Source organism: Theropithecus gelada, chromosome 9 (genome assembly GCF_003255815.1).
Source record: "Theropithecus gelada isolate Dixy chromosome 9, Tgel_1.0, whole genome shotgun sequence".
In the NCBI taxonomy this organism is placed as follows: Eukaryota; Metazoa; Chordata; class Mammalia; order Primates; family Cercopithecidae; genus Theropithecus; species Theropithecus gelada.
The window spans coordinates 61,446,145-61,471,183 of record NC_037677.1 but is presented as its reverse complement, the minus strand read 5'-3'; the positions used below and the strand labels follow the sequence as shown (position 1 = coordinate 61,471,183).

The 25,039-nt window shown below is 37.2% G+C and overlaps 1 protein-coding gene across 1 annotated transcript in view; it reads right to left on the bottom strand.

Annotated features, from left to right (window-relative positions):
• MICU1 (mitochondrial calcium uptake 1) overlaps positions 1-25,039 on the bottom strand; it is a 244,446-nt gene that overhangs the window by 135,690 nt on the left and 83,717 nt on the right. The window contains exons 5-6 of the mRNA XM_025395548.1: positions 24,051-24,094; positions 15,240-15,251 (exon numbers count right to left, since the gene is read on the bottom strand). Coding sequence (XP_025251333.1) covers positions 15,240-15,251; positions 24,051-24,094 — 56 coding nt within the window. The remainder of the gene's footprint in view (positions 1-15,239; positions 15,252-24,050; positions 24,095-25,039) is intronic.

The window sequence follows — 25,039 nt, the reverse complement described above, 5'->3', positions numbered from 1 at the left end:
TTCATAAGAAACAGTAGCTATGGACAGGGTAAAGTCCGTAGGTGAACACCAATAACACAGTACTAGGTTTTGATGGCGCTTCTACTTAGGAGAACTTTGCTGACTTCTTTTGTGGCTGACAGAAGGCATAGTCCTGCGTGATAGCATTTAGAGATTACTTCTTTCGGTTGACAACAAAAATGAGCATAGTCCAGTATGTTCTTATTAAAGTCAGATCTCATACCACACTTGATCTTCTACCAAGAGACTGAACAGAAATTTCAGACAAAAAAAGCTACTGGATGAGAACTAGCACAGCAAAGTCTTCCACCAGGAAGTTAGTATTTAAATTTCTCAAAATAAAAGAAAAAAATAGTTGCACTTTTTACGTTACCCAAGGTACTGCAAAGGTAAAATATGTGAACAGGAAAAAATACACAAAATGAGAATAGGTCCCCAAAGGCTGACCATTACCAGCCATAACAATATATGTGCATAGAAGCTAATGCTTAATAATAATGATGTAATAAGCTTATGGGGAAATTGCTATAATTAAAATAAATAACATAGTGGAAGCCACAGGTTGAGAAACAGACAAAAGTCTAAGGATAGAGTGAAATGAGGCATACCTAACATTACTTTTCTAACAATCATCTGGGCCATGCTGATGCTGAGAAGGTAACACAAGGGCAAATCTAATTTTGTTGGTAACAAAATTTAAGTTTGATATAACTTCAAACTCACAGAAAGGTTGAAAGATTAGTATGAAGTACTATTATATATTTTTTACCAATTCACCAACAGTTTACATATTACACAATTTGCCTTGTATTTTTTCAGTGTGCCACTTTGAAAGTAAATTGAAGACATCATGTCCCTTTATACTTAAGTACCTCAGCATAGATTTCCTAGGAACAAAGACATTCTCTAATGTTCACAATCCCAAACGTTGAAATCCCCAAAGATCAAAATTTCTAAAGCCTAAAATCCCCAAAATGTAATTCTGATACATAATTTATAGCACAGTATACATTTAATAAAACCAGGAAATTTAGTATTGATACACATACTATTATCTAATTCAGTCCTCTTTTTTTTTAGATAGAGTCTCGCTCTGTCACCCAGGCTGGAGTGCAGTGGCGCGATCTCAGCTCACTGCAACCACTCCCTCCTGGGTTCAAGCCTCAGCCTCCTGAGTAGCTGGGATTACAGACACACACTACCACGCCCGTCTAATTTTTGTATTTTTAGTAGAGACGGGTTTTGCCATGTTGGCCAGGCTGGTCACGAACTCCTGGCCTCAGGTAATCCACCCACCTTGGCCTCCCAAAGTACTGGGATTACAGATGTAAGCCACTGTGCCCGGCCAAATCCAGTCCATTTTCAAATTTAGCAAACTGTCCCAATAATTTCCTTTATAGCTACTTTCACCCTGATCAAGGATGTAATCCACAATCATGAACTCCATTTAGTTATTATGTTTTTTCATCTCCATTATTAGGGAACAGCCTTTCTTTGTCCTTCTTTATTTTTTCCTGTAGAGGTTTATTGGTTCTGATTGTGATAAATTCACCATTTTAACCATTTAACCACACAGTACGTGGGCCTTTTAGGTTTGGCTTCTTTCACTGAACATAATGATTTTTAGGTTCACCATGTTGTAGCATGAATCAACATTTAATTCATTTTCATTGCCAAATAATATTCCACTATATGGGGTGCTGATCATAATCGCCCCAAAATACACACTGAACACCATAATCCCAAATGTTGAAATCCCCAAAGATCAAAATCCCTAAAGTCTAAAATCCTAATTTTGGAAAAAATAAAAATTCTTTAAAAATATTCGCTTACGGCCGGGCGCGGTGGCTCAAGCCTGTAATCCCAGCACTTTGGGAGGCCGAGACGGGCGGATCACGAGGTCAGGAGATCGAGACCATCCTGGCTAACACGGTGAAACCCCGTCTCTACTAAAAATACAAAAAAACTAGCCGGGTGAGGTGGTGGGCGCCTGTAGTCCCAGCTACTCGGGAGGCTGAGGCAGGAGAATGGCATAAACCTGGGAGACAGAGCTTGCAGTGAGCTGAGATCCGGCCACTGTACTCCAGCCTGGGTGACAGAGCGAGACTCCGTCTCAAAAAAAAAAAAAAAAAAAAAAAAAAAAAAAATATTCGCTTACATTTTTAAAGGGGATTTGAGAAACATAAAAATGTGACAGATGACTTTGAGCAGAAGAACCATGTTCATAAAGAAATGGCTCAAAGGGGAAATGTATAAATGCCTATCACTATAGTTAGTAATTGTATGTGCCCCAGCTTTATAACTGCAGTCATCTGAAATACCCTGAGAACAAACCTAAGTCTTTTGATGAGATCAATTAAAAACCACAATGAGTCATCATTGCATACACAGTTGCCCAAAGAGCTGAGAGCTTGAGAAATTTTATCTTTCACAAATGCAGAGGTACAAAAAAGGTCATTTCTTCATTTATTGAGGAAGTTTCAACGTTTTTACATAAACGCACAATGCTTACACACAATCAATGCTGTGATAATACACTTTCCTGAAGTCGAATTTCTGATATCCAAAGCAGCAGGAGAAAAGTCTGCCCCAGCTCACAGAGACCCATTTGTTGTCACCAGACCCCTAGCTGATTGGATGGTGCCCACCAAAATTGAGGGCAGCATTGTCCCCATCTAAATCCAATCATATTCACACACTAATCTCCTCACCCTAACAGAAACACCCAAAATAATGCTTTACCAAGTTTCTAGGTATTCCTTAATCTAGTCAAGTTGACATTTAAAATTACTGATACCTAAAATTAAGTCCACAAGTGTAACCGCTTGTCAATCTGGCATCCATACACAGCTCCTTTGTTTTTTTCTTTTCTTTTTTTTTTTTTTTGAGACAGAGTCTTTTTCTGTCACCAGGCTGGAGTACAGTGGCACAATCTCTGCTCACTGCAATCTCTGGCTCCCGGGTTCAAGTGATTCCCCTGCCTCAGCCTCCCAAGTAGCTGGGATTACAGGTGCCTGCCACCATGTCTGGCTGATTTTTTGTATTTTAGTAGAGATGGGGTTTCACCATATTGGCCAGGATGGTCTCGATCTCCTGAACTCGTGATCTGCCCACCTTGGCCTCCCAAAGTGCTGGGATTACAGGCATGAGCCACCACACCCAGCCCCCATACACAGATCCTTAAGCCATACTTAACTCCCAAATAAAGACAACAAAGTAACAAGGAATTTTGATCTTTTGGGATTGTGTCTTTTGAGATTATGATCCAAACCCCATTGTATGTATATACCACAGTTTGTTTATCTATTCATATGCTCAAAGACATTTAGGTTATTTCCACCTTTTGGTTATTCATGTACGAGTATCTGAGTACCTGTTGTCAATTCTTTTGGTATGTACTAAGGACAGGAATTGCTGGGTCATATGGCCGCTCTATATTTTTGGTGTTCGTTTTGTTTTGTTTTGAGACAGTGTCTCACTCGGACAACCAGGCTGGAGTGCAGTGATATGATCTTGGATCACTGCAGCCTTGCCCTCTGGGGCTCAGCTCAGGTGATCCTCCCATCTCAGCCTCCCCAGTAGCTAGGACTACAGGTACGTGTCACCGTGCTTGGTCAATTTTTGTTATTTTTTGTAGAGATGGGGTTTTGTCATGTTGCCCAGGCTCATCTTGAACTCCTGGAGTTAAGCGATATGCATGCCTCAGTCTCCCAGAGTGCTGGGGTTACAGGCATGCGCCAACACGCTCAGCTGGTTGTTTTTTGTTTAAGACAGGAGGAGGTTGCTCTGTCGCACAGGATGAGATGTAGTGGCACAATCACAGATCAGGGCTGCATCCTTGACCTACCGGGCTCTAAGCAATCCTTCCACCTCAGCCTTCCAAAGTACTGGGACTACAGCACCATTTACATTCCCATAAGCAATGTAAGAGGATTCCACATTCTCCACATCCTCACCAGTACTTCCTCCTTTTCTTCTTTTATTAAAAATTATAGCCATCCTCATGGATATGACATGGTATCTCATTGTGATTTTTATTTACGTTCACCTAATACCTAATGATGTTCAGCATCTTTTCATGTGCTTGTCGACCATTTGTATATCTTCTTTGGAGAAATGTCTATCCAAATCCTTTGCTCATTTTTGAATTTGTTATTTCTCATTTGGTTGTTGAGTTCTAATCTATGTTCTTTACATATTCTGTATACTAGATCCTTATCATATGTATATTTGCAAATATTTTCTCCTATTCTGTGTGTTGCCTCTTCACTCTTGATAATGTCCTATGAGGCAGAAAAGTTTTAAGTATTGGTGAAGTCCAGTTTATTTTATTATTTGTGCTTTTGATGCTATATTTAATATTTCATTACCAATCCAAGGTCACGAAGATTTACCCCTAGTTTTCTACTGAGGGTTTTATAGTATTTGCTTTTTTTTTTTTTTTTTTTAGGTTATTGATCCATTTTGAGTTAAATTTTGTATATAATGTGAAGTACGGGATTCACCTTCATTCTTTTGTATGTGAGTATCTAGTGGACCTCATACCATTTGTTGAAATGGTATGACCTTTTACCACTGTCTTGACATGCTTGTTGAAAATCAATTAACCACAGATGTGTGGGTTTATTTCTGGACTCTCAATTTTCTTCCATTGTCTGTGTTTATGCCAGTACCAAATCGTTTACATTTTTGTAATTTTTAAAAAATTGCAGTAAAATGCGTACAACAAAATCTGCCACTATAAACATTTTAAAGCATAAGTCTCTTCAGCTCTGTGCATTTTTTTCATTCTTTTTCCTCTCTGCCTCAGACTAGATAATATCAATTGACCTATATCGTCAAGTTCACTAATTCTTTCTTCTTCAGCCTGCTCAAGTTAGATGGTTGAATCCCTCTAGTCAATTTTTCGACTCAGCTCTTGTACTTTTCAGTTCCAGAACTTCTATTTGGTACCTTTTAAATAATTTATATGTATCTATTGAAATTTTCTGTTAGTTCATACATCATCCTCCTCTTAGCTACTTAACTACACTTTAGGCAGTTGATCTAAAGTCTTTGAGTAGTACGTATAATGTCTGTGCCTCCTCAAGGATACTTCCTATTTTATTTTTTCTGTGATTGGGCTGTAATTGATTGTTTCTATGTATGCATAATTTCTTGCTTAAATTGGACATTTTGTATATTATAATGTGATAACTCTCGAAATCGCATTCTTCCCCTTCCTCAGGGTTTGTTGTTGCTACTTACTGGGGGTTATATTTGTTTGTTTAGTGACTTTATTAAACTCTTCTTGTAAAGATTATATTCTTTGTCACATGTTGTCACTCAAGTCTGTTCACCTTAGTGAGCAACTAGTGATTTGACAGGTTTCCTTAAATGCCTGGAGCCAAAGGGGGAAAAATACTCTCTGGATCCTTTCAGATTGGCTCTGCATTGGGCATTTCTTCAATGCTTACTTAGCAAGACCATTTACAACTCTCTCTTAACCTTAAGATTCCTGCTTGCATGGGGCTTAAATGTCAGCCAGACATGAAAGCTCAGGATCTTTTAAGGTTTCTTCTGAGCATTCATTCATCCCTAAGCCTTCTAGACTCCCCTGTATATGGTGAAGCATTTCAAATCACTTGTTCTCCCATGTATCTCCTTACAAAGACTCTTCCTTCCCAGGCTAATTGGTTTGTCTGCTGCTTATCCCAGGCTGCTACAGTGAGTATTATTTACCTTTAAATTTTTTTGACAATTGCTGCCCCAACCCCCTAAAAGCTCTGAAGCAGGTGAAACAAGGGCAAGCCCCAAAGCTGATTCCTTAGGAAGCCACCAGACAGGTTGATGCCCATATCCAGAGTCATCCAAGAACATGATCCACATTGCTCATTCTGACACCGGCAAGTTCTGTCAGGAACAAGGGCCGCCATCCTTATGGCTGCCACTGCACTGGGGAGTTGGGGTGGTCACCAGGTAAGCTAAAATACAATGTTTTCTGAACAAATTTTAGCAGCTTCTTTCTTTTAAAGCATTCTCTTGGTTGTTTGATTAGATTTTACAGTCTTTGATTAGATTTTACAGATCTGAACAAGTTAACTGACAGTTTTTGGCAGCTTAATTTTTGGTTTAATGGAGGGATGTAGTTTTGGAGTTCCCTGCTCTGTCTTTTTTTTATCTCTTTGTACTTCTTAACCTTGACAGTCTTAAAGGGCACAGGTGAGTTATACTGTAGAATATCCCTCATTCTGAATTAGGCTGATGTTTCTTCGTGATTAGATTCATATCTATCTATCACAAACTATGAATTCATGTTGATAACTATAATTCCTTTCTAGGATACAATTTAGTCTTATCCCTCATGCACTTGTTACTACCTTCTCCAAAAATGAGAAACCTGGTTCCCATTATCATGAATATATTTACTCAAGCTTAGAATACACAAAAAGTAGTTTCACAACTGCTAATCCCATCTCTGTAGAAAACACACATATCCATATCATCTAGAGTTCAACATTTGTTACTTTTTTTTAAGGAAAATCTACATATGTTGAAATGCAAAAATCTAATGTATAATACACATTTTTATCAAGATATAGAACATTTCCATCACTTCTGAAAGTTCTTTTATGCCCCTCCATAATAAATTCCTATCATTTCACCATAGATGAGTTTTGCCTGTTCTAGAACTTGATATAAATGGTATCACTAGTATACAGTTTGGTGTTCTGCTCCTTTGGCTCAGCATAATGTGGGGAAGATTTATCAACGCTGTAATCATCAGTAGTTCATTTTTATTGCTGAGTAGTATTTTATTCTGATCATTACAAAATTAAAATATATAATAAATGTAAAAGCATTCCTGTTTCTCTACATCCTCTCCAGCATCTGTTGTTTCCTAACGTTTTAATGATCGCCATTCTAACTGGCATGAGATGGTATCTCATTGTGATTTTGATTTGCATTTCTCTAATGACCAGTGATGATGAGGTTTTTTCACGTTTCTTGGCCGCAGAAATGTCTTCTTTTGAGAAGTGCCTGTTCATATCCTTCACCCACTTTCTGATGGGGTTGTTTTTTTCTTGTAAATTTATTTAAGTTCCTTCTAGATTCTGGATATTAGTCCTTTGTCAGATGGGTAGATTGCAAACATTTTCTCCCATTCTGTAGGTTGCCTGTTCACTCTGATGATAGTTTCTTTTGCTGTGCAGAAGCTCTTTAGTTTAATTGGATCTTATTTGTCAATTTTGGCTTTTGTTGCCATTGCTTCTGGTGTTTTAGTCACAAAGTCTTTGCCCACGCCTATGTCCTGAATGGTATTGCCTAGGTTTCCTTCTAGGGTTTTCATGTTTTTAGGTCTTATATTTAAGTCTTAAATCCATCTCGAGTTAATTTTTGTATAAGGTGTAAGGAAGGGGTCCAATTTCAGTTTTCTCCATATGGCTAGCCAGTTTTCCCAACACTATTTATTAGTTAGGGAATCCTTTCCCCATTGCTTGTTGTTGTCAGGTTTTGCAAAGATCAGATGGTTGTAGATGTGTGGTGTTATTTCTGAGGTCTCTGTTCTGTTCCACTGGTCTATATGTCATTTTGTGATGTGCGGTTTCTAATTCTTTAGTAAAAAATTCTACACTGTTCTTCCATGCTTTTGCAGCTGGGGTGGTAAAGAAGTAGAGAGGGAGAGAAGTTACTCGTATGTTTTCAGAGGCATGCTCTTGTTAAAGAGTGGTTCAGATACATTTAGGATTATGTATCTATTTACTAACTCTTAAGAATTTATAAGTGAATTTATAGAGTATCCAAAACTGAGGAAGATTCTTACAAAATTCATGACAGTAATTACAGACACAAAAATTATCATAAAACCATCAAATTTGATCTCTCAAGTTATTCAAAGCTAGGAAGAACATAAAATAAATATGTCAAAATTTAGGAGGAAATGGGAGTCACTAAAAAACAAACTTTTAGATTATTCTGTGCCTATGGCTGCTTCTTAGCTGGTGTTTTAAAATCAAAGACCTGACTCTACCATTTGATCCAGCAATCCCACTACTGGGTATCTACTCAAAGGAAAGTAAGTCATTATACAAAAAAGATACTTGCATACGCATGTTTATAGCAGCACAATTCACAAATGCAAATATGTGAAACAAGCCCAAATGCCCATCAGTAAACAAGTCGATAAAGAAACTGTGGAATACGTACACAATGAAATACTACTCAGCCATAAAAAGGAACAAATTGATAGCATTTGCAGCAACCTGGATAGGACTGGAGACTATTATTCTAAATGAAGTAACTCAAGAATGGAAAACTAAACATCGTATGCTCTCATTCATAAGTGGGAGTTAAGCTATGAGGATGCAGACGCATAAGAATGATACAATGGACTTTGGGGACTCGGAGGTTGGGGGAAGGGTGAGGGGGTGAGGGATAAAAGTCTACAAGTTGGGTACAGTGTACACTGCTCGGGTGATGGGTGCACCAAAATCTCACAAATCACCACTAAAGAACTTACTCATGGCCGGGCGCGGTGGCTCACGCCTGTAATCCCAGCACTTTGGGAGGCCGAGGCGGGCGGATCACAAGGTCAGGAGATCGAGACCACGGTGAAACCCCGTCTCTACTAAAAATACAAAAAATTAGCCGGGCGCGGTTGTGGGCGCCTGTAGTCCCAGCTACTCGGGAGGCTGAGGCAGGAGAATGGCGTGAACCCGGGAGGCAGAGCTTGCAGTGAGCCGAGATCGCGCCACTGCACTCCAGCCTGGGCGACAGAGCGAGACTCTGTCTCAAAAAAAAAAAAAAAGAACTTACTCATGTAACCAAATACCACCTGTTCCCCCAAAACCTATGGAAATAATTTTTTTTTTTTTTTTTTTAAAGAAAGAAAATGTCAAGTAAAATGATCCTTCATTTAATCTTTTGGATGGTGTTTAATCCTTTACTAAATTTTAGGTCATTTTTTTCGCCTAAGCAAACACCATTTATACACTTCAGGGGTGATAAGGAGGCATATTCCAAGAACATAATCTTATCAGACTGGTAATAATGTTCATTTCCTGGCCGGGCGCGGTGGCTCACGCCTGTAATCCCAGCACTTTGGGAGGCCGAGGCGGGCGGATCACAAGGTCAGGAGATCAAGACCATGGTGAAACCCCATCTCTACTAAAAATACAAAAAATTAGCCGGGCGCGGTGGCAGGTGCCTGTAGTCCCAGCTACTTGGGAGGCTGAGGCAGGAGAATGGCAGGAACCCGGGAGGCGGAGCTTGCAGTGAGCCGAGATCGCGCCACTGCACTCCAGCCAGGGGGACAGAGCAAGACTCCGTCTCAAAAAAAAAAAAAAAAAAAAAATAATAATAATGTTCATTTCCTCTCACTGCCCCAGAGGTAGTTCTATTCAATTTCCTGACCAATGTTACTCCTTTCAGAGAACAAAATTATGCAAAATGTTTTAAAGCAATGTGCTCACTAACTTAAATGAACAAAATATAACTGTTTTACTATTCACTGATATGACTAGTCTTAGATCTTATTTATTTCAAAATTTAAAATGTAGTTGTAGGTACAGTATCACCAACACATTCAAATTACTGATCTCAAGTAAAGGCAAGTGGACATTATTACAGGTTTTTGATATTGATCTCAACTGTACCATATCCTCAGTATTTTCATTTTTTAGATAAGCAGAAAGACTTGAAAGTAAACTTATTATATAGCAAATTATACACTACACATGTCTAAATGGTCTAAATGGTACGCTTCACAGTGAGTCAAAAACCAGATTGTTGTACCAGATGACTTTATGCTGAAGCACCCACACTTTGGTTCTGAGCAATCACATAAACTTATAAAATACATGGTTAAAGTTGCCGGTGCCATGAGGGGCACTGGGACTGGGATTTCCAGACTCATGAGTGCTAAGTGTGCTCAAACAGTAAATCCTAACTAGTTACAGGGTTGATCAAAATAGGGTTATTAATTTTGCCTTCTGGGACTCAAGTATATGAAACCAAAGACAGAAATCACATCTAGAAACTTTTTCTCATTTCTTCTAGTTAAGATCTAATTTGAAGTTATAAAGTTCAAAAAAACTTTTTCTAGTTAATAGAAGTTGATGGACTATGTCTGCAAAATCAATGTTTACATATCATCTAGAATTCAAAACATCTTTGGCATATAGAAAATCTGATGAAGAACACAGCTTTACTATTTAAATTAAAGTGTCATCCTTTATGGGACTGAAATCTTTGGATTATTTTAGTATTAATATTTCTCCACATTGCTGAAATACATTTCATAGTCTATCTAAATCCCTTGAGTAATAGTTGAGGTTGTACATCAAAAACAAATTAATGATAATATGCTTCTTCTGGAAAATACAATTTGGCATATCATTTCCAAATGATAAATAGTATTTCTACCTAAGGTTGGGGTCAAGGTATGTGGTGGGGTGCTAGAAAGACAAAATTCAGCAATTTTCCCATGCAATTAATGCTCACACTTCATTATCTAGTTGGTGCATGGATTGATGCCAAAGCCTTGGTAAAACATCAATCTTAAACAATCACACTATTTCCAATCAAATTAAAAATGTTGCACAGCTAAAATATGTTACTCTTATTCCCCACCCCATCTCTGAACTTGCAGAAGGGTAGAATTGGGGGATATGTCAGATAACAATGAAATCAAAATGCTTCTAATTTGAAGTAGTTTATGATTCCTCTTTCTGAGTCAAATTTTCTTCTAAGCTTTTCAAAGGTAATATTGCATTTGAGACAAACACACATAAATTACTGTGCAACAAACTGGAAGGTGAATGCTTAAGATACTGTAAACTTCACTATGCCAGAAAGCAGTTCTCTTTTCAGTCCCAATTCTAACCACCTCAGCTGTGAGAACAATTCCAAATACCTGGAATGCAAAGGTTTTCTCATCTCATTAACTAGATGGCTTCAGAGAAGATGATACAAATGAAGATGTTTTTAAAAAACAGTGGCAGATGATTTGATTAAAAAGCAATAATAAAACATTTTAAAAGTCTACTGGAATGGCATTAACTTTAAAGAAATGATACAACTTTACTGAAAAGGATTGTTTTAATACTCAGCATCTGAACGAGGTATTATCAAAACTCTGGAAGGAGAAAATCTACAACTCTACTATTTTCTACCATGTTATTTCTGCATACTAGCTTCAAAACAGCTTTGAGCAGAGGAATCTGTGTTCTATGACTTGATTATCTGCTACCTAAATCTAAGAATTTAATTTTGAACTTTGGCCACTCAAATGGATCATTGCTAAAAAGAACAGTCCTGAGATGAGCAGCAGTGTTGGCTTTAGTCACTTGGGTTATAAAAGGTTTCTCTACCACTTAATGTAAAACTAGTCTCAAGTAAAAATCTTGAAAACTAAGTCAATATAGTGATTTCACCTCCTTTCACTTGGAAAAAATTTGTATAAGAAAAAAATGTATCATAAGAACAAAACTTAAAGTTTCACTCTGAGGATCACCATTCACAACCTTGATCTAAACTGTTTTAGTAACTATCACCTCCCAGGAAACCGTTTTGATGAAGGATTTTAAAATCAATTTTGAAAACAAACAAACATTTATAAGTATCCCTTAAGGACCACTGACCATTAAAGACACCATTAAAGACCATGAAGAACTTAAGCATTATACTTTGCATATTCTGGAAGTATATGAACTGGAAGTGGCTGACCTCAGTTACAGGTGTTAGTATCTCATTTGATTTACTCTCTTTAGTAAATGCCAGGCACTGTGCTAGGTACTTTATATTTGCATTATCTCTTTAAGTCCTCACTGCATACTATTATCTGCACTTTACAGATAAGAACACTCAGGTTTAGAGAAGTTACATAAATAGCCAAAGGTGACAATACTATTAAGTGGCAGGAGACTCCAGAGCCCATGTCATGAATCATTTTATGTTACATTGTATCAACTACACAGGAACACACTGATATCTATATTGTTCCCAATTTCTGGAAAATGTTAACCAGGACTGAATATTTTTGAAACACTTCACTACCATAAAATATTGACCTTGGGGCTTAGTATGTATCTGCTAACTTAACTTGAAGTTGAAGGGGAAAGAAAGTCCAAGCCAATGATATAGGCGTACATTTTTTTTTAAGGCTTTCACTTACTCAAATGCATATTTTGATCATTTTGAAATGTGCATCACTTCAAGAGTGTAATGTTCTTTAATTTTTAATTAATAAATGTTAGATTAATTTGTAATTGGTGAAGTTTTTCATTCAAGTTTAGAATTTTAAAAAATACATCATGCCAAAAACAAATATGCAAATAAAGGACTATCCTCACACATTCTCTACAACCAAAGATCATAAATAGATGTTCAGGCTAAGTTGAGAACTCGTTTTACCAGAATAGAAGGAGAAATAACTTGTTTAGTATACCTCTTATAGAACTTTAATTGTGTGACCTTAAAACATGCTAGAATGTGCTAAAATATAAGAAAAAAGAAGTTAGCCTGGAACTAAAGAAAATTGTCTGATAGCAAAGTGAATTTTGAATCTTGTTTTATGATGAAAAAGCTAAAGATGAAGGTGTAAGAAATGCAATGGTTAGTCATGTTTATGTTTTCAAACCAACAATGATAAATCAAATGGGTTCATTGACCCCAAATTCAAACACAACATAATCTAAAATAAAAATGGATTTAAAGATATTTTAATAGGAATCTGAATATTTGAGACAACTAAGTAAACTACACCCTCCTTTGGCACACTTAATGATTATATTATTATTTATTTTCTCAACTTAAATAATCAAACACATGGGTTAGATTAACAAACTTTAGTAGTGGTGGAACTCAGAGACTGGAAAGAGACATTATGGATACTCCTCACAGCAGTCTAAGTATTTAACAGCATTAATAAACTGCATCTGAAGAACAGCATTCTATGGTACCAGGAAAACAAAATGATCCCAGACTTTCCACAGGCAATAGAAACTTAGCATGCAAAGAACAAGTCACTGCAAGGAAGCAAGCAAGAAATGCCTCTTCTACAAAGTAACTGTTCATTGACCTTTGGAAGCTTAAAGGATTCATACTAGTGCCACCAAAATGAGTGATATTCATAGAACCCAATATAGGTAAACAATTCTCCCACTACCTAAGAAAAGGTTTATTATTCTTTAATATAAAAAGTTTATTCATAAGATAGCCTTAAGAATACAGAAAAGCTTGATTTTGAATCCCTGATCAACCAAGGACATTACCTTAAATAGTGAGAGTTTAAAGAAGACTGGTGCTCTTTTGTCACCTAATGTTGACTACTTAATGCTGCAGATTCCAGAGACTTTTAAGCACTTCCCAACTGCTGCCTCTCGAATCTATTCTTAATTAGTAAGGACACCTATCCAAGTCCAGCCATTTTAAATCTTCCAGCCGTAAGCCATACAATTATTAAAGGAGAGGAAGAGTTTTTAGCTACCCTCTACAAACTGTCCTACCATAATTAGAGAACCGGAAGTGGCTGGCCTCAATCACAGGTGTGTCTTACCTGATCTACTCGGTACTCTAAAATAGAATTCTCAGGATTAGAAACATCGATAATGGGATCATCCATACATTACTCTGACATAATTTTTAATGTATTTGTCGGTTTGGTTCAGAATGCAGTTAAAGGCAAAGGTATTTAGGAAGATAATCTATTGTACCAATAATAGGATACCTAATTTGAGGGTCTGGTAAGGGGACTACCAAAAATACACTCCAGGCCGGGCGTGGTGGCTCATGCCTGTAATCCCAGCACTTTGGGAGGCCGAGGCGGGCGGATCATGAGGTCAGGAGACCATCCTGGCTAACACGGTGAAACCCCATCTCTACTGAAAAAGACAAAAAAATTAGCTGGGTGTGGTGGCGGGCGCCTGTAGTCCCAGCTACTCGGGAGGCTGAGGCAGGAGAATGGCATGAACCCGGGAGGCGGAGCTTGCAGTGAGCCGAGATCGCGCCACTGCACTCCAGCCTAGGCAACAGAGCGAGACTCCGTCTAAAAAAAAAAAAAAAAAAAAAAAAAATACACTCCATTAAGAAGCACAGAAAAAGTGTACTATACAAATAAAGGGCACCCTGTGGTCTTCGTTAGTTATATCATTAGCTATTTTAAACCAAATGATGTTTATAATTCAGCTTAATTTATATTTAATTACTACAATTCAGTTTAATTTATATTTTTAAGACTGCCAACCACCAGAAATGTGAGAGTAATCTTTTAATGAATAAATTTTAATAATTTATAAATTATCATTAAAGAGCCCAAGCCTTCAAAGACCAATTTAAAAAGTACTTTTAGCAGTGTCCTTGAAGATCTCCTTTGCCAGCCTATACATATTCTTTTCATGGTTTTCTCCAAATATTTAGTTGCTTTTCCAAGTTAAAGTCATTGATTAGCTCAGAAAAGCAAAATAACAGTCTTTCTAGGTGTCCCATTTATCTCCCCTTAAGCTATTTTATTGCGCAGAGTGCAACCAAGCAACTGCTTATTTGTATTTATCATGTAAGAAATTTCAAAAGAAAAAAAGAATAATTTTTAACTTGAAGTTACTGTTGTCTCATCAGTTACAGTTCAAGTAGGAACATAATATCCCAAATAAGACTTTTATTTTTGTTTTAGAGACAGGGTCTCACTCTGTCACCCAGGCTGGAGTAGTGTCACAATCATAGCTCACTATAACCTCCAACTTCTGGGTCAAGCGATCTTCCCACATCAGCCTCCTGAGTAGCTAGGACTACTACTGTTTTTAAATGTTTTCATAGAGATTAGGTCTTGCTATGTTGCTCAGGCTGGTCACGAACTCCTGGGCTCAAGCGATCCTCCTGCCCCTGCCTCTCAAAGTGTTGGGATTACAGGCATGAGCCACCAGACCTGGCCTCCAAGTAAGACCATTTAAGTGACTCAATTAATAAGTACCTCTTATACTTAATAAGAGTGATTAAAACAACGTTTCTTAACCTTTTGTGTAACATATAATGTTAAAACTTCCTTTTCAATCATGCTGGGTATTAAATTCTCAAGGACTTGTGCAGTGCTTGGATTGTCATATTAAAGATAAAGTATGTTAATTTAAAGTGACAGGAACGAAATCATTCTGAAGGGAGCAGGGCAAGAACATACGCATCATGCACTGAACTTCTGTTCCTGAAGCATTACTATGGATTTTGGAGCATTAAATAATTTAAAGCACATGCTGCTGAATCAGTACCTGCCAGAAATCCTAATCAGAAGATGAGAAAAAGAAAAAACATTGACATTGTTTGATTATATGAACAAACCAATCAAATATACATATCACAAAACAAAACACACAAAGAAACAGTTAAAACCTGTAATAACATTACTGAACACCTGGAAGTAGCAAATGAGGAATACATAGAAATGTTTTAGATATTATCTACTAGGCACAATGAAACAAAACGACGATGTCTCAATACCATTTCATTTACATAATTTTTTTAACTTTATGGCAAAATAGTTGCTTTGCCACTCATATTAATATAGGCAATCAAATATGGATGAGTTCAGATAATCAGTAACTACTCTAAGAAAGAGTACAGAATGGCTCCTTAGAAAAAGGTCTCCAAAATTATGTTGCATTAAATAAAGTGATATCCACATTAGTATTAAAAAAATAGTCATCCTGACCATGAAATAAAATTTGACCTATATTTACCATCCTATTCTAACCACACTGAGTAGCACTGTAAAATTTCTTGACTGAAAAATATATGCTATTAACAATTTACAAGCCTACAGCTGGAACTTATGTGACAGAGCCCAAGGGATTTTACAGCACAGGAATGAGGTGAATCACTGTGAACACAGGACAACTCAGATATGTGAAATCGAACTAGAGGCCTCTCTTTGTTAATGGACTCGGTATTTAACCTGGGCTAGTTGGTCATTACAGAGATAGCACAGGAGACTTTTACAGCTAATTGAACTGGGAAGGAAAGGGCTGTGGAGAGAACAATTACACAGAGGGTATACTAGTCTGCAGCTTTTCACGCAAACGAAGAAAGAAGATCATATATATGACAGCAGAGAACTCCTTTCATAAACTGAGTATAGGGCTCAAAGTTATGCAAAACAGCTATAATTTGTAGAGCTAGATACTTTACCTATTGTCCCAATATTACTGAGAATGTAACTGACAGAGAGGTTAACTGGTCTCTTGCTCAAGGTTACCCATCAACTATGTGGGAAAGCCTCCATTTAAATACATGACTGTCTATATCCAAAGTCCACTGTCTTCTTACCACTCTATTACACATAAAGAAGTTCAGCAATCCACAAGATTGTTTTTCATACCAATTCAGCATGCTTTATAACATCTACTAACCATTTACACACAGCTGCCAAACAGAGTACTGAGATACTCAAAATGGAAATGCCTTGGAAAATATTTCAGATACCAAAGCCAGATGTTTTTTTTTTTAGGGTTGTGGTATGTAAAAAAGAACTAAAGTTGCTAATTTGTAAGAGGAGAGACAACTGAGTAAATGTTTTTAAAATAATTTAAAGAACTTTGGATGGGAAAGAAGGAAGATGGCAAAATCTGTAACTAAAAACAAAAATAAATTCCAGCAGGTGTGAAAGGATATGTTGAATTTGTTCCTCAGTTCACTTTTGTAAATTAATTACATTCTTTTTTTTTTGAGACAGAGTCTCACTCTGTTGACCAGGCTAGAGTGCAGTGGCGCAATCTTGGCTTCAAAAAAAAAAAAGACTGAGCACTTCTCAAGATGCCAAGTGGAGCTCATGGTATATGAAAAGATAATGGAGCCAATAACAGTAAAATTTATATTCTGATTTTTAAATTCAGATATTAAAATGTATATATCCCATATTTTCTTTCTTTAAAATGAAGTGTTATGTGGTTTCTTTTTTTTTTTTTTTTTTTGAGACGGAGTCTCGCGCTGTCGCCCGGGCTGGAGTGCAGTGGCCGGATCTCAGCTCACTGCAAGCTCCGCCTCCTGGGTTTGCGCCATTCTCCTGCCTCAGCCTCCCGAGTAGCTGGGACTACAGGTGCCCGCCACCTCGCCCAGCTAGTTTTTTGTATTTTTTAGTAGAGACGGGGTTTCACTGTGTTAGCCAAGATGGTCTCGATCTCCTGACCTCATGATCCGCCCGTCTCGGCCTCCCAAAGTGCTGGGATTACAGGCTTGAGCCACCGCGCCCAGCCGTGTTATGTGGTTTCTGAGGTTAGTATGAATTTATAGCTGTACTTTATCAAAGCAGAAAAGATTAACTTCAACTCTTACCAAAAAGAAAGTGAAACATCAAGGTTTTTTGAGCAAATAGTATTAAAGCAGTAAACTTTTTAAAAAAGGTCATATAGACAACTGGATTAGACATTCAGAAGGTAGTATCACATAGTGTTCAAGAGAATTTGGAATCCTAGCTATATGATTTTAGGCTGGTTTCTTATCTTTTCTGTACTTTCTTTTCTTTTCTTTGTTTTGTTTTTTTGTTTGCTTGTTTTTTTGAGACAGGGTCTCACTCTGTTGCCCAGGCTGAAGTGCAGTAGCACAATCTGCAGCCTCTACCTGCTGGGCTCAAGCAGTCCCCCCACCTGATCCTCCTGAGTAACTGAAACTAGAGGCATGCGTCACCATACCTGGCTACTTTTTGTAGTTTTTGTTGAGAAGGGTGGTCTGGAACCCCTGAGCTCAAGCGGTCTCCTAAAGCACTGGGATTACAGGTGTGAGCCACCATGCCTAGCCCCTATTTTCTCAATCCGTAAAATGATGATAAAAATAGACAGCTAAGATAGTGGTTGTGTGCACTAAATGAGTAATTATGTGTAAGCCTGGAACATAATAAGCACTCAAAAAGCTTCTTATTATTGGCGATAATTCCCACAAGACAAATATAGTCAAGCATTTTTCATTTAGAAATGTCACATTTCTTTTTTTTCTTTCTTGAGACAGTCTTGCTCTGTTGCCCAGCTGGAGTGCAGTGGTGCCAACTCAGCTCACTGCAACCTCCGCCTCCCAGGTTCAAGCGATCTGTCTCAGCCTCCCAAGTAGCTGGGATTACAGGTGTGCACCACTATGCCCAGCTATTTTAGATTTTTAGTGGAGATGGGATTTTTACCATGTTGGCCAGGCTGGTCTCAAATTCCGGACCTCAAGTGATCCGCCTGCCTCGGCCTCCCAAAGTGCTAGGATTACAGGCCTGAGTCTCCGGGACCAGCTCAGAAATTACACTTTAAACCAAAAAAAATAAACCACTGACAACCAATGAGCGAAAATGGGGTTTTAAAAAAGAGCCCAGTCATCATGCCCAAAGTAACATGTGACTTTGAAACATCTGTGAGGAACTTCTGGCTTCAAGGAAATACTTATATTCTCTTGGCATCTGTTACAGTGTTTTTAAAGCAAGAATTTCCCTATATAAAGAAAAAGAATACAGAAATAAATGATACACCCTACTTTAAAAATGGGATTGATAGGGCAAATGAAAACACAGATAACAAGAAAGACTAATCAAATTATATTTACATATTCACATTTAGCCAAAAACCTGAATAAATATATTAATTAACCAAGAATTTCCACTTGACTGGTTTCAGGTCTCTGGAAGCTGAGAGAGAGGGAAAGAAAGACGTGGCTAATTAACAATGCAGAATTACATGTCACATTATAACCTGTTATCTAAATTTCACTAGAGTAGTTCAAATAAATGTGGATATTCATCAAACCCTGTCCCATGAGACTTTTAGTACCCTATGTTCTAATTTACATTTCCTCAATCTTCAATACATTTAACTCTTAAAAGACAGAAAATTCCTTAACAACTTACTATATACGTCAAGGAGTAAAACTACACTTGACCTTATTCTAGGGTCTTATTTTATCTGAGAAATAAAGTAAATAATTACAACTTGAATAAAGCACCAAGAAGTATTACATTATAGGAAAAAATGTGTTCATATTCTCTTTAGAAGAACCAACAATTTCCCCCAAAAGGAATGATATTTTAAAGTTAATTTGTTAATATTTTCAAAAAGACCTTTCACCTAGTAAAAGAGAATGTAGTAATATCAAAGCTTTGATTTTCAAGTATGACTTCCATCTGTTCCTCTACTAATCATATTATCTGTTATAAACACTATAATCAATACTTCCCTTTCTTGGTTTTGACTATACGAGAGATTGTCAAGGTTCTGAGGGGACTGTAGTTCCAAGTAACGGAAAAAACTCAATTCAGAGGCAGTATTTCTGAAATGTTCAGGGAGAGGTTGGGGGAAAGGGGAATCAATAGGTAGGAAAGAATAACAAATCTGTTCTCTAAAAAAGAAATACATGGTGGTATGATGATAATGAACAATTAGTTTCAATAGACAATTTTATTGCTTGAAAATAGGGTATAAGCTTTATAGTTTTTAGAAGAGATAAGAGGATTGCATCAACATTGTGGAAGTTGGTATTCCTTGCTTAAGAAACAATTTTATCTATACCATGCAATTTTATTCTGTGACTTTATAAGAAAACATGGTGACATTTGATGTGGAGAAAGTTGTCTATTACACGCAATAGACACAGGAAATACAAAATATAATTTCTATCTTTGGTTTGCTGAGGGGAAAAAAGGGGTAAGAGAAAATGGGAAAATAAAGAAGGCTACAAACCACTTGAAATAAATCATGCAAATAAAAGAGAGCAACTAAATGATTACATGAAAAGAATATTTAACAGTAATGTAAAATAAAGGCCCTACTTAGAAATAATTGTTTTATAGGCCAACTAGATGGTAAAATCACAAAAGACGATAAACAAAACAAATAAAAAAATTTAGTTTTCCTTAAATAAATAATCCAAAATTCATGAAATCACTGTATTGACAAATTGTTAGTAGAATACAGGGATACTAGGGGAAGGGGCTTTTTTGTTTTTGTTTTTCACAAGAAGGATTCAACACAGGAAGGTGCATTTAGAAAGAATCTACAACATATTACATTAAAACAAAAGCCAGCCAGGCATGGTGGCTCACACCTGTAATCCCAACACTTCGGGAGGGTGAGGTGGATGGATTACCTGAGGTCAGGTAATTCAAGGAGTTCAGGAGTTCAAGACCAGCCTGGCCAACATGGTAAAACCCCGTCTCTACTAAAAATACAAAAAAAATTAGCCGGGCATGGTGGTGGACGCCTGTAATCCCAGCTACTCGGAAGGCTGAGGCAGGAGAATCGCTTGAGAACTCTGGAGGCAGAGGTTGCAGTGGGCCGAGATCATGCCATTGCACTCCAGCCTGGGCGACATGAGCGAAACTCAGTCTCAAAATAATAATAATAATGTCAGAATATATTTTGTATTACCATCTCTATAATAATGCTAATAAGCTATAATAATTTTCAAATGTCTTCTAAGATAAAATCCGAACTCTTTCAAGATTTAAAGTTTTAAACTTTTAAACCTAGTCTCATATTTTAAAAATAATACCACTTATCTACAAAACATATTTTTTTTTTTTTTTTTTTTGAGACGGAGTCTCGCTCTGTCACCCAGGCTGGAGTGCAGTGGCCGGATCTCAGCTCACTGCAAGCTCCGCCTCCCGGGTTCATGCCATTCTCCTGCCTCAGCCTCCCAAGTAGCTGGGACTACAGGCGCCGCCACCTCGCCCGGCTAGTTTTTTTGTATTTTTTAGTAGAGACGGGGTTTCACCGTGTTAGCCAGGATGGTCTCGATCTCCTGACCTCGTGATCCGCCCGACTCGGCCTCCCAAAGTGCTGGGATTACAGGCTTGAGCCACCGCGCCCGGCCAAAACATATTCTTAAAACCAATGGTAACCATAGCTGTTACCATTCTTTATACAAGGCCTATGATAGTAGATACAAGTGACAATAATAATGTATTTCATAACTTTTCTACAAGAGAAATTGCTAGTATTCTAAAAGTATTAGTGTCTATTAACATAAAGTAATAATGGGCTCTGGAAAAAGATTCACCTACAAATTCAAAAGCTGCTTAATTAAATTCAGTTCTCACTGACTATCAGTTGAAATAGTAATGTCTCATTTACTTCTTACAGGGAACCTTCCAGTTAATTAAACGGATCAGGAGAAAGAGATTTTAGCAAAACAAGAATTAACTACTCAATTATTTGTCAATATCAGTTGGGCCACTCTTTCCTATTTTGCATCTGGAGGTTCCATTATTCAGGTACAAATTTAAAACATCCCAGGAAAATATTTTTATATTTGTTCTTACTTTCAATGACAAAAAGTCTGAAGTTTAATTCAATTAGAAGGCAATAAAATAATCTAGTGTTTGTTACTGGTCAAATTTTGGACTTTGTTAAATGGTGTGCTAAAAGTTAAGATAATGGGGGCTAAGACAATAGGAGTAAATAATTCTTTCTCTAAGCATTTAATAGTTTACCTTACAAATTAAAAAAAAAAAAACAGAGGAAGAGGGAAAAAATTATCCATTTAAAAATCAAAGCAAGTCTAAAAAGAAATTCCTCTTAGGTGTTTAGCTTTCTAACTACATTTCTGGTCATAATGCACAAAATTACTACAATATCATTATTACACAAATTGTTTTTTTAAACAGAAAATTGTCTTAGAATTCATATATTCTAGAAGCAGCTACTTAAGAATTAAGATTTTCTGAATGAGAGAACAAAAAAGTCATGAAGATCTAAAGAAAAATGATGGTGGCTCACACCTGTAATCCTAGCATTCTGGGAGGCTGAGGTGGGCGGATGATGAGGTCAGGAGATCAAGACCATCCTGGCCAACATGGTGAAACCCCATCTCTACTAAAAACACAAAAATTAGCTGGGTGTGGTGGTGTGTGACTGTAATCCTAGCTACTTAGGAGGCTGAGGCAGAATAATCGCTTGAACCAGGGAATCAGAGGTTGCAGTGAGCTGAGATGGCGCCACTGCACTGCAGCCTGGCGACAGAGCGAGACTCCATCTCAAAAAAAAAATAAATAAATAAATAAAGAAAGAAAGAAAGAAAGAAAGAAAGAAAGAAAGAAAGAAAAATGAAAAGACTGACAATTGAGAAAGTACTGACAGTTACAATTACCAGGCGAAAGACTTCATATGTAACAAAAAAACATGGAAAACTTTTAAACTGATCAAACACTAAATGAATCTGGCACTCTTCATTACATAAGGTTTCTTTTTTTTCTTTTAGTCTTTTCTCTTTTTTTTTTTTTTTGAGACAGAGTCTCGCTCTGTTGCCCAGGCTGGAGCGCAATGGCATGATCTTGGCTCACTGCAACCTCTGCCTCCTGGGTTCAGGTGATTCTCCAAATAACCAAAATAAGTCATTTATTGCCGGGCGCAGTGGCTCACGCCTGTAATCCCAGTACTTTGGGAGGCAGAGGCGGGTGGATCACGAGGTCAGGAGATTGAAACCATCCTGGCTAACACAGTGAAATCCCGTCTCTACTAAAAATACAAAAAAATTAGCCAGGTGTGGAGGCGGGCGCCTGTAGTCCCAGCTACTTGGGAGGCTGAGGTAGGTGAATGGCGTGAACCCAGGAGGTGGAGCTTGCAGTGAGCTGAGATCGCTCCACTGCACTCCAGCCTGGGTGACAGAGCGAGACTCCATCTCAAAAAAAAAAAAAAAAGTTATTTATTAAAATGAATTTGCTGTAAGTTATTACTGACTTTATGAGTCAGACCTCCACCTCCATCAAGGAATATGTGATTGACTACTGTAGTTGATTTTTTGCAAGTCATTAAACATTTATTGTTTGCCTCCTATGGGCCAGCCCACGCTGGACTCTGAGTGACACAAGAACAGGTAAGATAGGGACCTGACCCTCCAAAGACTCTGAAATCAGAAGTGTTGCAGTAAGTCCTCACGTTGGATACGGTACTTTACTATAGATAAAGCAGAGACACCAAGGATCAGAGAAAAGATGAAACTGTCCCAAAGCAGAGTTAGGATCTTGAGCCTAGGTCTCCTAACATCTAGTTCAGTGCCCTTCCTTTCTGATCATTCTTTTAGAATATGTGACTTTAAAATGACGATATTCACAGATAGAGGCATTTTAGGCACTGTGCCACCTTAATAGGAAAGGTAATTTTTACACAGGTAGCCTTAGCTGAGATCTCTCAAATCTTAAGGCAGCTATTCATTATTTTCACTTGTATAAAAGAGCTCGACACTTATCTCTCCACCTTACCAGGATATGGAGTTTTATGTAATAATGCAGGAATTGGCACATTTCTGCAAAAGTCATCAGTTTCTACTAACCCTGACCTCTTCCCATCTAGACCCTTTTTTGTGATCCTGCCTTTTCCAGCCACTCCATGATTTTCCTTCTGACTTCCTGTTCATTGTGCTCTGCAGAGCCATGCCTGGCTCTTTCTTCTTTCTGAAGTGCTTTCTTCCTCCTCTGTAAAATTGACCCTTTACTTTTCTTTCTGACCCTGTGTAATATTTTCTTTTTGGAGAATCTGGCCTGAAAGGAAAAAACATGTTTGACTGCTTTATGAGATAATAAAACTGAAAGTCTCATTTTCTATACCTAAAAATAATTTGTTATATTATTTATTCAGGTATAAATAACTAAAAATAAGTATAGTGCAAACTTATAGGCAAATCTGGAATAGTCTTCATAATTATTACAAAAGCACTACAAGGACCTTTGTAATTTTCTAGTTAAGATTATTGCTAGACACGATCACAAAGTCTGAGAAAGGTCAAATCAGGGAAGCGTTTTGTAAGAAATGCCAATACAATATTGGGGGGCTTATTAATCTTTATGATGACTATTGAGTTAACATTCAAAAGTCAACAAACACTGAATTAGCCCTTAATATAAATAGCAGGCAATACATAAGAGTTACCTTACATGGAAAAATATAGAACCTTCTGCCTCTTTCTGTAGAGGCACATGGAGGCACAGACCCCCTAACCTAAGCATGCTCTTTTGATAAGATAAACAGGTATTCAGTCATTTCTCACACATAACTATAGAGGAACTTAAAAATCTTCTCAGTAAATAATAGGATATATGTATAGAAGAGTCATAGTTTGCTCACCTTTCCATCAAAGCGTTTTATTATATATTGATCCAGACCCAAGTCTGTAAAAGAAAAGGAAAAAACATTTAGCTACTGATTATAACTCAAGTGAAACATATAAAGAGCTGTCTGCTCTTGGTTTTGTTTCCAGTCATTCAATTAAAAGTACAAAACATTTATTCAAAGGCCACAGGAATGAATATTTTGCTCCACTTTCAGATTCAAAGTGTGAGTGCTAACAGATACCAACCCTTTTATTTTACATATTAGAAAAGTAAGGTTCTAAGAAGGTAAAAATGTGCAAACCTATTCAACAGTAGAGTCCAATTAGAACTCCGGACTCCTCCCAAAGTGGTCCTCTTTTCACTATATCAAGGTGCTATATTACTTTTAATTAAGGTAAGGAATATTAGTTTAATCTGAATGCATAATAATTTTTTGTATCAAGTCCAAATAAAATAATTAAATACCAAAAAAAAAAAACAAAAACAAAACTATTGCAATACAACTAAACAGTCACAAACAGACCATCTTAATATTAAATTTTTAAATTGGGTTAAATGTTAACTATTTACTTGGGAATGCCTAGCTCTGGATTCTGTGCACTGTGAAAAATTAAGTGAATATATTCGGTGGCACTGAGGGCAGGGATAGTTTTGTCTTTGCACACAGCTTTATCCCCAGCATTTCGAACAGTGCTTGATCAATAAATATCTGCAAAAGAATGAATGAATAAGATACAGTCCTTGCCTTGAAAAGTCACAATTTAGTTAGAAAGACATATGGATATAATAATTAACATTACAAGGGAGCATACAATCACTTCAATAAAAGGGTGCTGTGGGAGTTCTGAGAGTGGAGAAATCAGTACTCGGTTACACTTATTTTCTTGCATAATTATTCAGTTCTTTTCTTTCAGTTGCCACTAGTTCAGGCCTTTACCTCACTCTGCCCACATTATTACAATCATCAGATTATCATTGCTCCCAGAAAAACCTTTTTGCATT